Source organism: Mangifera indica, chromosome 8 (assembly GCF_011075055.1).
Source record: "Mangifera indica cultivar Alphonso chromosome 8, CATAS_Mindica_2.1, whole genome shotgun sequence".
In the NCBI taxonomy this organism is placed as follows: domain Eukaryota; kingdom Viridiplantae; phylum Streptophyta; class Magnoliopsida; order Sapindales; family Anacardiaceae; genus Mangifera; species Mangifera indica.
In genome coordinates, this window is record NC_058144.1 from 10,298,604 (window position 1) to 10,309,973 (window position 11,370).

The 11,370-nt window shown below is 30.4% G+C and overlaps 1 protein-coding gene across 2 annotated transcripts; it reads left to right on the plus strand.

The window, feature by feature from the left end:
- Window positions 1–4,898: 4,898 nt before the first annotated feature.
- On the plus strand, window positions 4,899–11,370 carry LOC123223611 (potassium transporter 8-like). 2 transcript variants are annotated; one of them, XM_044646857.1, is made up of 8 exons: window positions 4,899–5,744; window positions 5,839–6,328; window positions 6,424–6,477; window positions 8,512–8,772; window positions 8,867–8,919; window positions 9,421–9,544; window positions 9,636–9,890; window positions 10,124–11,370. In XM_044646857.1, exons 1-8 carry the CDS (start codon window positions 5,706–5,708, stop codon window positions 11,173–11,175), a joined length of 2,328 nt encoding a protein of 775 aa, XP_044502792.1. In that variant the 5' UTR covers window positions 4,899–5,705; the 3' UTR covers window positions 11,176–11,370. The 2 variants fall into 2 exon arrangements, with proteins under 2 accessions (XP_044502792.1, XP_044502793.1); XM_044646858.1 differs by lacking the exon at window positions 4,899–5,744 and having other exon boundaries at window positions 6,165–6,328; window positions 6,387–6,477.

Genomic DNA, 11,370 nt, shown 5'->3' on the forward strand with positions numbered 1-11,370 from the left:
TCGCAAGCAAAAGCTCTTCCTTAAGTTGACTTGACAAATTATTTGATATTTTTTATTCATTATTATTCATCGGATCCTTCTTATGGATCCCAAGCATCAATTGGGCCGCATAAGTGCAGGCTCAATTAAGCCCAATTTTGAATTAGTCCGCAAGTAACCTTGTAGATCCTTTTCGGCCAAAAGATTATTCCACCCAAAGTATAAAAAATGACAATTTTCCCCTAGAATTTTTTTTCACTTTTATTTGATGATGATCCAGCGTTCTTTAGTCATCGCCGTCCGCCCTCCTATCTTATCTCTCCTTTTCCTCTTCAACCACAAATTGATGAAAATTGTCTAGAAATCTAGATAATTTTCATCTAGACTCATTATCATCCAAATGATTCATTTGGATATCATTATCTTGATAAAAATCTTCTAAATTTTTAGATGATTTTTGTCAATCCATGACCAAAGATGAAAAAGAGAGAGACCCAGAGAGAGATAAAGTGGGAGGGAGGATGATTAATGGTCAGAGACAACTGATTGTCTACAAAAAAAAAAGAGAAAAATACTCTAAGGAAAATTCTTATTTTTCAAATTTTGAAGGAAAATTTGGTTGGGGGGGAGGGGGCGGCGGGGAATTATGAAATTTTCAAATTGAGAAAGAAAATATGATAAAAGTTTAACTTTTTAATTTTTTTTTGTTAAATAACAATTTTATCTTTAATTATAACTGAAATTTTTAATTGAAATTATTTCATTAATGAATATTTAAATTTTTAAAAATTAAAAAATAAGACTTTAAATTTTTACTATAGCGTGTCGAAACAAGTCTTTTGACCTTTTCGTTTTTTTTGTTTATCTAAATCCCATTAAATTGTGAAGAAAATTATGCCTGAATTTGTTTTTCCAAAAAAATTAGGTGGGTGAATCTGACAGTGGGAGACAAATTCAAAAGTTAATTAAATATGTGGTTAATCATAAAGCGAAATGCACGTGAGAGGATTGGTAAGATTCTAATGTTGGTGATATAACCTAAATGGGATCCCGTGGGTCCTTGGCTAATAATATGTTGGGCAAAGTAGTTTTTTCTCAATCAAAATAATATATTCATAGCAGAGTAAAAATTTAAATATTTATTTATTTTTAAATAATATTAAATATATAATTAAAATTATTATTTAATAATAATATTAAAAAAATTATTTTATTTTCTCTCTTAAATTTTAAAAATTAATATATAATTCTTATACTTAAACTTTAAAAAGTGACTTCCCTTGCCGTCCTCTCAAATCTTCAAGTTTTTTTTTATCCCTCCCTCTGACCACCAACGATCGACATAATATATTATTAGACGATAAGTATCATCTAAAAATCTAAATAACAAAGTGTTGTCTAAATCTAAATGACATTTATCATCCAGATCTAGACGACACTTGTCATCTAGATTTGGATGACTGTCGTCATCGTTAGATGACGATCGTTATCCAGAAATCATCTTTTAAATGATCTTGTCTTATTCCTCTATCATTAGTCTATTATTCATCAAAGAAAGTGATAGGTTTCAGGGCTAGTATTTTAAAAGAAAAAAGCAAATTTTTTAAAACTTAATCAAAGAAAAAAATTTTACTTTTCTAAACTAAAGAAGAAAAAAGAAATATAATTTTAATTATTTTAATATTATTGATAAAATAATAATTTTACCTCTTAATTTTAATAAAAAATTTATGAATATATTTTAATAGATTAAAACTTAAATAGGTGTTTAAATTTTTTATTTATTATAAATATATACTCGTCATCTTACCAAACCAACAAAGTTGCGGGTCCATTCGTTATGTTTCTGAAATTTTCTAGGCCACTCTTTGAAAGATGATGATGATGACGTATAGATCTATCATGTTGATGGAGATTCTTTACTTGCTGTGGAGGATTGGATAAGAGAGGGTGCTGATCCAATAATAAATGGGATACGTTTGCATAAAATAAATACTAAACTAATTTATTATATATTAGAATATTATTTTATTTTTAATTAAAAATTATTTAATATAATATATTATTATTATTATTATTATTTAAATTCAAATTAATTTCAAATATATATAATTTATGGTTTGTTTTAAGTTTTTATTATAGACCAAATAATTATTTATTACCTTTAAGAAGTTATTTACATACTATAATCTTTTCCACTTTCCCAATATTGAAGAGATTCCGAACACGAGGTTTGACCTCCTCCACTAGTATCATTGATGACAAAAGAATCACTCCACCGCCAGATGCAGGAAGGCAACTCTCAAGATATCATAAGATTGACGAACCTATGAAATAATCACAGTTGAGCTTTTCCTTTTAGGTGGAGTCGGACGGAGGGAAGGGATCTCTTGGTTTGTGTGGCAATACCGCCCTGGGCTTCAGTGGGTTGTTGCTAGTGGTGGTGTTTGTCCAATAATAATAATAAAAAAAAATCAATAATAATATAGTAAATAATATAAATAATAATTTTATCTTAAATAATATAAATAATAATTATTCTATTATAGTTATATTTTTATTTATTAATTTTTTAGAATAAAAATATTTTATTTTTAATTAATATAATAATATAAAAAATATTATATTAAAAAATATTTAAATAAATAATATATTCATATTTTTTATTATTTTTAAACAAATATAAAAATAATTTATATTTATTAATTTATAAAATAATTTATTTTTAAGATAATATTTTAATTTTAATAATAAAATATTATCTTTATGAATAGAGTTGAGGGTTGGGTTGATAGAATCTTTGCCGCGGGAAAGTACGAGAATTCCCTCTTGCAGGAAAGTAAACGATTGTCAATACAGTGGCAGATTTGTTAAGGAATAGTCATCGGCCACCAAAACAAGAATCCAGCCTCGTCGACATAAAAATGTTATAAATTTGTTGGGTAATCATTATTTAGTTCAGTAAAAATGAAATTTATTTTTAATTTTTTGCTCACTTTATCAAAAATTTACTAAATTTAATTAACAAAATTTAACAAAATGGATTGATGGATGATATTTTTAAATTTAAAATGTGAAAGAATTTTTTTCTTCAAGCGGAAATTTGTCATTCGACCTTTCATTATAATTCAAATTAAATAGTAAAATTGAATTGAATTATTCAAAAATTATAATTTAGTTTAGTTTATAAAATGATTTGATTTGAGTTGATAAATTAAAAAAAGTTTACAAATTAAATTATGATTTGAACGATTTTTAAGTCAAACCGTAAACCATATTTTTATAAATTAAATAAAGGCAAAATGACTATTTTCCACCGTAAGTTTGATGAAATAATATATTCTTACTTTTTATATTTAAAAAAAATCATTTTTTTCACTCATATATTAAATTTATTAAAAAAATTGTTAAATTTTTATTAAATTATTGAGAAGATAGAAAAACTCTTCTTTAGGGTAAATAACACTTTGTTCTAAAAATGTTATTAAATATTTTTTGTAATCCAAATTTATATTAATTTTAATTAAAAATAAAAAAAATCAATTCAAATGTAAATACGAGTGTCAATAATTTATAATCGTATGTTTAAGGGTATTTGTGTAATTTTTTAAAATTTAGAGGTATTAATGATTTTTTTTAAAAGACTTGAAAATTTGAAAAAAGTTTTAGGGTATTTTTAAAATTTTAATATAGTTTTCAATAGTTTTAAAAATAATAGTTATATTTCTAAAGAATTGAATAAAATACAATAAATTAGAGATTTATTTTTCATTTTCATTTGTATTTAATTCTTATTTGAAACGTTTATTTTATATGTTGAAAACTATAATTTAACATTATTTATTAGGTAGAAAATATTTGAAAATAAATTATTTTTAATAGATTTAACCTATAATTCATATCAAACTAAATTATATTATATTTTTTTCAATTTAATTTGATTTAATTTAAAATATAAAATAGTTTAAAATTTTTCTAAATTATTATTTTAAGTGCCAAAAACGATATATTCTATTTATTATACATCTAAGTATTCTAATTAATTTTATTGTTTTGTAAATTTTTAAATAAAATTTATTGATTAATATAATATTATTTAAAAAATTTATTATAATTTAATAATAAATTAAATTAATCAATTTTAAATTAAATTGATTAAATTATAAATTAATAAAATTATTTATTTAATGATTGATTTAATTTAAAAAATATTGATTAAAATTATTTAATTAATGAGCTCTCAATAATAATGTTGAAGTGTAAATCGGTGGTTACATTTTTGGGTCAAATCATCTTGAAACCACCGCTTATTAATATCATTTAATTCTTCGCTTTTTCTCTCATCATCTGGACCACCCAAATGTCTTGTGTGGTCGTGTCAACATAAAACTTTGTCATACAAGTAGGGGTCCCAACTTGGAGGGTCGGTCCGTCTATATCCGGTAGGGGTTATAGATCACTGTTTCTTATCTATCTTTATTACAGAGACAAAGGTGATTGTTTAAATAATAAAATTAATTAAAATTAAAATCAAATCATAATTTTAAATATCATAAATATTATATATTAATTATTTTAATATATATAATAAAAATCTAAATAATATAAAATTATAAATATATAATTTAGTATAAAAGAATAAAAACAAGAATAGGAATAGAAACAAGATCGGGGGTGAAGCCTTTTGCCTTCGATTACGAAAATATTTTTTATCCTTGTCTCTATCTTTTTGATTGTTTCTGTCAAAGAATTCCCTTTTTGAATCGAAGATGGTCAAAAGTTTTAAACCCGGACTGAAAGATATCCCCATATACCAACAATACACTGAATTATACCTGCAGATATTTATATGTATCCATGTTACTAACAATTTCATTTTAAATCAGAAAAACACACATAAAATGTTTCCTTAAAATATGTTTCACTGGCGTCTGGAGGTCCTCCCTTCAACAGAAAACTGAAACATTTTAACGGCGTTTGGTGTTTTTCATAATGATGAAAAGAAAAAAGAGAAACTCAGGGTCAAACTCATGCTGAGCTATGGAGACAGCTGTTTGAAACCAACGAGGATTTGTGAGATTGATGAGGCAGAAACACAAAGAGAAGTTTTTTTAGAGTTTTGAGTGGTGTGTGTTAGGTCTGTCTGATGATAAAAGATTTTTTCAGCTAGTGCATGCCTCGATCACAAAGCACTTTTCCACTCGAAAACAAAAAAACTTTGTTATTTATTCACTTTCAAAGTGAATAAGCCAAAATCATACCCAAGTGGAGAAGATAACCTCAAAACGATTGTGTAATAAAGAAAGAATAATTATAAAAAAGAGAACACAAAACTCATATTTCACATACAACGCAAAGTTGCCCTCTTTCTCTCTCTTTCATATTTGGTAGTAGGATTATATATTTCTATATTCTATATAGCTGCAAGTCCAAAACTATTCTCTATTTTCATTTATTGTGTTTCGTGTTTGTTATTTATTTGTCTACATTGGTGGGTCTTGACTCTTTAACTACTTTGTGTATTCTCTTTTATTAAAATGAAACTAGCCTTTCTCATTCCAGAATTTTTTTTCCACTTGCTTGAATTGAAGTGGGGAGGGTGATAAGCTGTTTGGGTTGTCCGTCTTAAGCTTCAAGTGGGGAGGGTGATAAGCTATTTGGGCTGTCTGTTTTAAGCTTCAAGTTGCTTCAGAAATGGATTGTCAGTGATTCAGTGGTAGTCAGTGATGGATCTTGAAGGTGTCATCAGTAATAATCCAGTCAAGGTATGACATGTGGCAACAATCTTTTTTATTTGTTGGTTTAATCATCTTCTAACTCACAGTTTTTTCTTTTTTTGGTAAATTCATGTTCTTGCAGAAAGATTCATGGAAGACAGTGTTAACTTTGGCGTTTCAGAGTTTAGGTGTTGTGTATGGGGATTTAAGTACTTCTCCTTTATATGTTTACAAAAGCGCTTTTGCTGAGGATATACAACATTCAGAGACTAATGAGGAGATTTATGGGGTGTTATCTTTTGTGTTTTGGACTTTAACATTGATACCACTGGTGAAATACGTGTTTATTGTGCTTAGAGCTGATGATAACGGTGAAGGTGGCACATTTGCTCTTTATTCATTGCTGTGTAGGCATGCCAGAGTTGGTTCCTTGCCCAATTGTCAGTTGGCAGATGAAGAGTTATCAGAGTACAATAAAGACGTGATCTTTTCAAATAATAAGAGCCTTGCTGGGTCTCGCTTGAAATCCACTTTGGAGAAGCATAAGTTATTGCAAAAAGTGTTGCTTATTTTGGCTTTGATTGGAACTTGTATGGTCATTGGAGATGGGGTTCTTACACCTGCAATTTCTGGTATTGATCTTTTATTATTATTTGTTTTTGGACTTCAGACGAATATTTGGTCTTTTAGTTGCTGGGAATTGTTTTTGTTCTGGTTCTATGTGCAGTTTTCTCTGCTGTATCCGGCTTGGAACTTTCCATGTCAAAGGAACAACACCAATGTAAGTTTCTCATCTTGAGCCAATGTGTTTCTATCAATTGTTTGTTCTTTCATTCCAAGAGTAAATTTTCATTTTTGAGGGGTATAAACACCTTCTCAATATTTCAGAAAATCACCCATCTTTAAATGAAAGTAAGGTTGAAAAACAAATTTCTTAGGTTGATTTGGCAACTGGGAAATATAGCATGAAAAAATGATTTAAGTGAAACCAACTTTGTGGGGCTGATTCAGCAGATTGCTTGGATAATCTTGAAGTTAATTTCTTTAGCATCTCTATCCTTTATACGCTGCAAAGGGAACAGATTTGGGATGTATCTAGATATCATATTTGCTGATATACATTCGGATATTGATGTTTGCAATTTGCAAATCTTGTGCTTCATCTTTTTGTAACATCTAGACGTAATTAGTGGACAATCAGATAATACCAAATAGTGGAGGCAGGCATTTTTTTGGGGTCCCTACTCATATAATTAATAATAAACTTTACTTTAATCAAGACTCAAATCACCCTCAAGTTTATAATACTATTAATTATGATGTGGAAGGTCAAGTTATAGTTGCCAGGTTATAATAAAGTAAGATTCCAGTCATCACCATGTGGCTTTGAAAAGAAGTTTTATTGAATAAATTAGAAAGTTGAGTCCAAAAAGTTTTATCTTTGTTAAAGTTAAGTTTTCTTTATGAGGTGGAGAAAAAAATGGTTTTTAATTTGGGTAAGGTTCTGAAATCTGAATAAAATATATAATCTTTTAGCATTATATGCTTCAGTTAGTTCATTTATTTAATTGGAATCATTAGGTACTGGACTTTTTGACTTATTTTAGAGGGATGACTTGAAGTCACCCATGACATACATAAATTTAAATAACCGAGCTCTGGCCGATTTGTAAATGTCCAGGGGATGGTAGTGATTGAAATATTAAAGGGAATTCATTATCGTTCTTTGTTTGCTGTTGTCACTCAGATACCAATTCTAGATGATCAACAGAATTTTTAATTGTCACACGATTCCTGTGTATAATCAACTTGTTTTGGAGCACCTAATTATCCTTTTATTAGTGGGATTTGATCTTTTGTGTCTTTGACTTATTGGAATTTGATCCTACACGCATATTTGCCAATTCCGTTGTGTTTGTAAGGAACAAGTTTTCCACTGACTATCATGTCATGGTGTAACAAACATTGCATAATCACTTAAGATTTTAGATATAATCAAATTATCTCTGATTAAAACCAACAAACAACCCTATTATGTTAAGATATTTCTATTGCATGTTCCCTCTAGCTTGTGTGTTTTAATTCACTTTTGAGGAAATTTATGTTTACCTTCTAATATGCCTGTTAACGTATCTGCTCTTCAGTAGGCCATTCCTTGGTCCTGATACACTTGAAAGAGTTTGCAAAGCAGAATTCATTGTGCTCGAAGAGGTTCTTCTTCATTACAAAATATTACCTTTAACACTATAATGTCTTTGTATGAGGAAACGAGCTTAAAATACACTTGATCGAATAGTTATTACATTAATACTAGTAAAATTGTTCAACAAGATATTGCCAAATTCATTTTATATCTTAAAATTTGGCAGTTCGTGGAAAGTCCACCTGCAATACATGGCTCAAGATTAATGGGAGCACAGTTTCCTGGTATTGTCACAGATTTTACTTTTGTTTCTGTCTAGAAAGTAGATGTTAGCCGGATCAGAATGTTTTTTGTAAAATAAACCCCCAGGATCGAACCAAACACTATAAACTGATAAATGGTAACATATGTTTTTTGTTAAAACAAGCATCACATAAACGTAAGCCATTTATGTTTTCACGTAACAGGTTTATGTCCATAGCAGTGTATATATGTATGTGTTTGTGCATATGTGTGTGAAGATCTGCTATGTGTAGAAGAAGTTCTACGCTCATCTGTTTCTATTCCTTGATGAAAATCTTAAATGTTTATTAGTTTTAGAGAAGCAGAAAGCTTGTGTTATTAATTTTGTGCTTGGTATTCTATTTCCATACGAGTTTGTTGATACTGCAGATGTTGAAGTCCCTGTTGCTTGTGCAATACTGGTGTTTCTGTTTGCCCTTCAACATTATGGGACTCATCGAGTGGGATTTTTATTTGCCCCTGTTGTGATTACATGGCTTCTATGCATCAGTGCAATCGGTGTCTACAACATTTTCTACTGGAATCCCCATGTATACGAGGCACTCTCCCCACATTATATGTACAAATTTTTGAAGAAGACTCAGAAGGGAGGTTGGATGTCCTTGGGTGGGATTCTGTTGTGTATAACAGGTACAAAGGGCATTTACAGTGAACTATCTGCTCAACATTGATGTAATACACCTTTTATATCTACTCTTAAACAAATCATTTTTCTAAATTTCAGGTTCAGAAGCTATGTTTGCTGATCTTGGGCACTTCTCACAGTTGTCAATTAAGGTGATCGATTTGTTTATTCATGTAGATCCTTTGTTCATCCTAAATCTGCTCTAAAAAATTAAAAGCATAATCATCTTTGTAAATTCCAGTATAAATTTACATTTGTCTAATATATAACGAAAAATACTGAACTTAGTTGCATAAGCATATTGTTAGCTTGAGTAAAACCAGGTTGAGGAACAGAATTAAAAACACGGTCAGCTGCCTAAATAGTCAGTTTTGATGATTTGCATAGCCTAATCATAATTGCAGAAGTGGAGTTATTGATACTGATATATAACAACTGTTACCAATGAAGATAGTAGATTAGGTTTATTAGAATAACTAATCCTTCAAATGTATCGAGAGATACCAGAAGTTGACTTCCATGCATCATGCTTAAGTAAAACTGGGGTGTGTTTATATTCCTCACTGATAATGATAAATCAAATAAAGAATTATTTCACAGAAGATGCCTTGATGATATATAGCAATTCCACTAACTATAAAATCCTCATGCAGATTGCTTTCACGTTTGTGGTTTACCCATCTTTAATCTTAGCATATATGGGCCAAGCAGCTTATCTTTCCAAGCATCATTCTATTAAGAGTTATTACTGGATCGGATTCTATGTATCTGTACCTGGTAGGTTTTAACTGCTTTCTTAGATGATAAATAATCAATTTAAATTTCACGTTTTGTGCTAAACCAAAGCAAAATTATTCTTCTTCTTCAGAGAAAATAAGATGGCCTGTTCTGGCTATAGCCATTCTTGCAGCAGTTGTGGGAAGTCAAGCCATCATCACTGGAACTTTCTCAATAATCAAGCAATGCTCCGCTTTGGGTTGTTTCCCCAAGGTCAGAATTATCCACACATCTTCCAAAATACATGGCCAGATTTACATTCCGGAGATCAACTGGACTTTAATGTTTTTATGCTTGGCTGTTACTGTTGGTTTTAGAGACACAAAACACATGGGGAATGCATCAGGTACTGTCATCATCAAACCCCGTCTGCTTGCACCTACACATACAAACAAATTTTCTAGTAACAAATTTTATGTCTCTGGAACATATAAAGACTGCATAATATACAAGATGTTTATTTTCAGCTCTTTAATCATTGTTAATGATGGATTTTAACCAGTTGTTTAAACAAATACATAATGCATGAAGAGATTTATTAATGATCTTAATGTTTAATCTCACTGCATCTATAAACAGGTTTGGCTGTTATAACTGTAATGCTGGTGACCACCTGCCTGATGTCTCTAGTTATTGTTCTATGCTGGCACAAAAGTATCTTCCTGGCTGTCTGCTTTATATTCTTCTTTGGCTCCATCGAAGCACTCTACTTCTCAGCATCTCTCATTAAGTTCCTCGAAGGGGCTTGGGTTCCCGTTGCCCTCTCATTGATCTTCTTAATTGTTATGTACATTTGGCACTATGGAACACTCAAGAAATATGAATTCGATGTTCAAAATAAGGTCTCCATCAACTGGCTTCTGAGTTTAGGTCCTAGTCTTGGAATTGTTAGGGTTCGAGGGATTGGCCTTATACACACTGAGTTAGTTTCTGGAATCCCAGCTATTTTCTCTCACTTTGTCACTAACCTTCCAGCTTTCCACCAGGTTGTAGTCTTTCTCTGCATCAAATCAGTTCCGGTGCCGCATGTCAGACCTGATGAAAGGTTCTTAGTGGGAAGAGTTGGTCCAAAGGAGTACCGGCTGTATAGATGCATAGCACGATATGGGTACCGTGATGTCCAGAAGGATGACTTGGAGTTTGAGAAGGACCTTATTTGTAGCATTGCAGAATTTATTCGGTCAGAGAGGCGAGAAAGCAATCTAGGAATAGAATATCTGGAAACTGAAGAAAAAATGACTGTTGTTGGGACTACTTCCTCAAATTTAGACAGTGTAAAAATGTGTGAAGATGATGACGATGTTTCTGAAATTGTAGGCTGTTCCGAGATGAGGGAGCTAAAACACACTGAGAAAGCAACAAAAAGAGTAACGTTTCTCGTGCCAGAGTGTCCACAAATTGATCTGGGCGCACAAGAGGAGCTGCAGGAACTGATGGACGCGAGGGAGGCAGGAATGGCATTCATACTAGGACATTGCTATGTTAAAGCAAAGTCAGGATCAAGTCTGATGAAGAAACTTGTGATAAATTTGGGGTATGATTTCCTGAGAAGAAACTCCCGGGGACCGACTTATGCTCTAGGAATTCCCCGGGCATCGACTCTCGAGGTTGGGATGATTTACCTTGTTTAAGTTCGAGCATAGTTGTGGATTCAATTGTTTCTTTTTAACTATCATATTGTATATGGAAGATCATAAGTTTCTCATAATGGCTATTAGGTAAAGCAGTGTTTGCTAATTCCCAGCTTATCCAATAGTTTGTAATTTTAGAACTGTTATATAAAGTTTGTAATTATTTTTTAATAAGAGGAGAGAAAGTTTTAGCAA

What these genes read in the sequence shown, in the direction of transcription:
- LOC123223611 (XM_044646857.1), top strand. Translation starts at nt 5,706, where the DNA reads ATGGATCTTGAAGGTGTCATCAGTAATAATCCAGTCAAG. An exon ending in GTCAAAGGAACAACACCAAT is followed by an intron (nt 6,478 to 8,511) that starts GTAAGTTTCTCA and finishes TTGATACTGCAG; the next exon opens with ATGTTGAAGTCCCTGTTGCT. An exon ending in TCTCACAGTTGTCAATTAAG is followed by an intron (nt 8,920 to 9,420) that starts GTGATCGATTTG and finishes ATCCTCATGCAG; the next exon opens with ATTGCTTTCACGTTTGTGGT.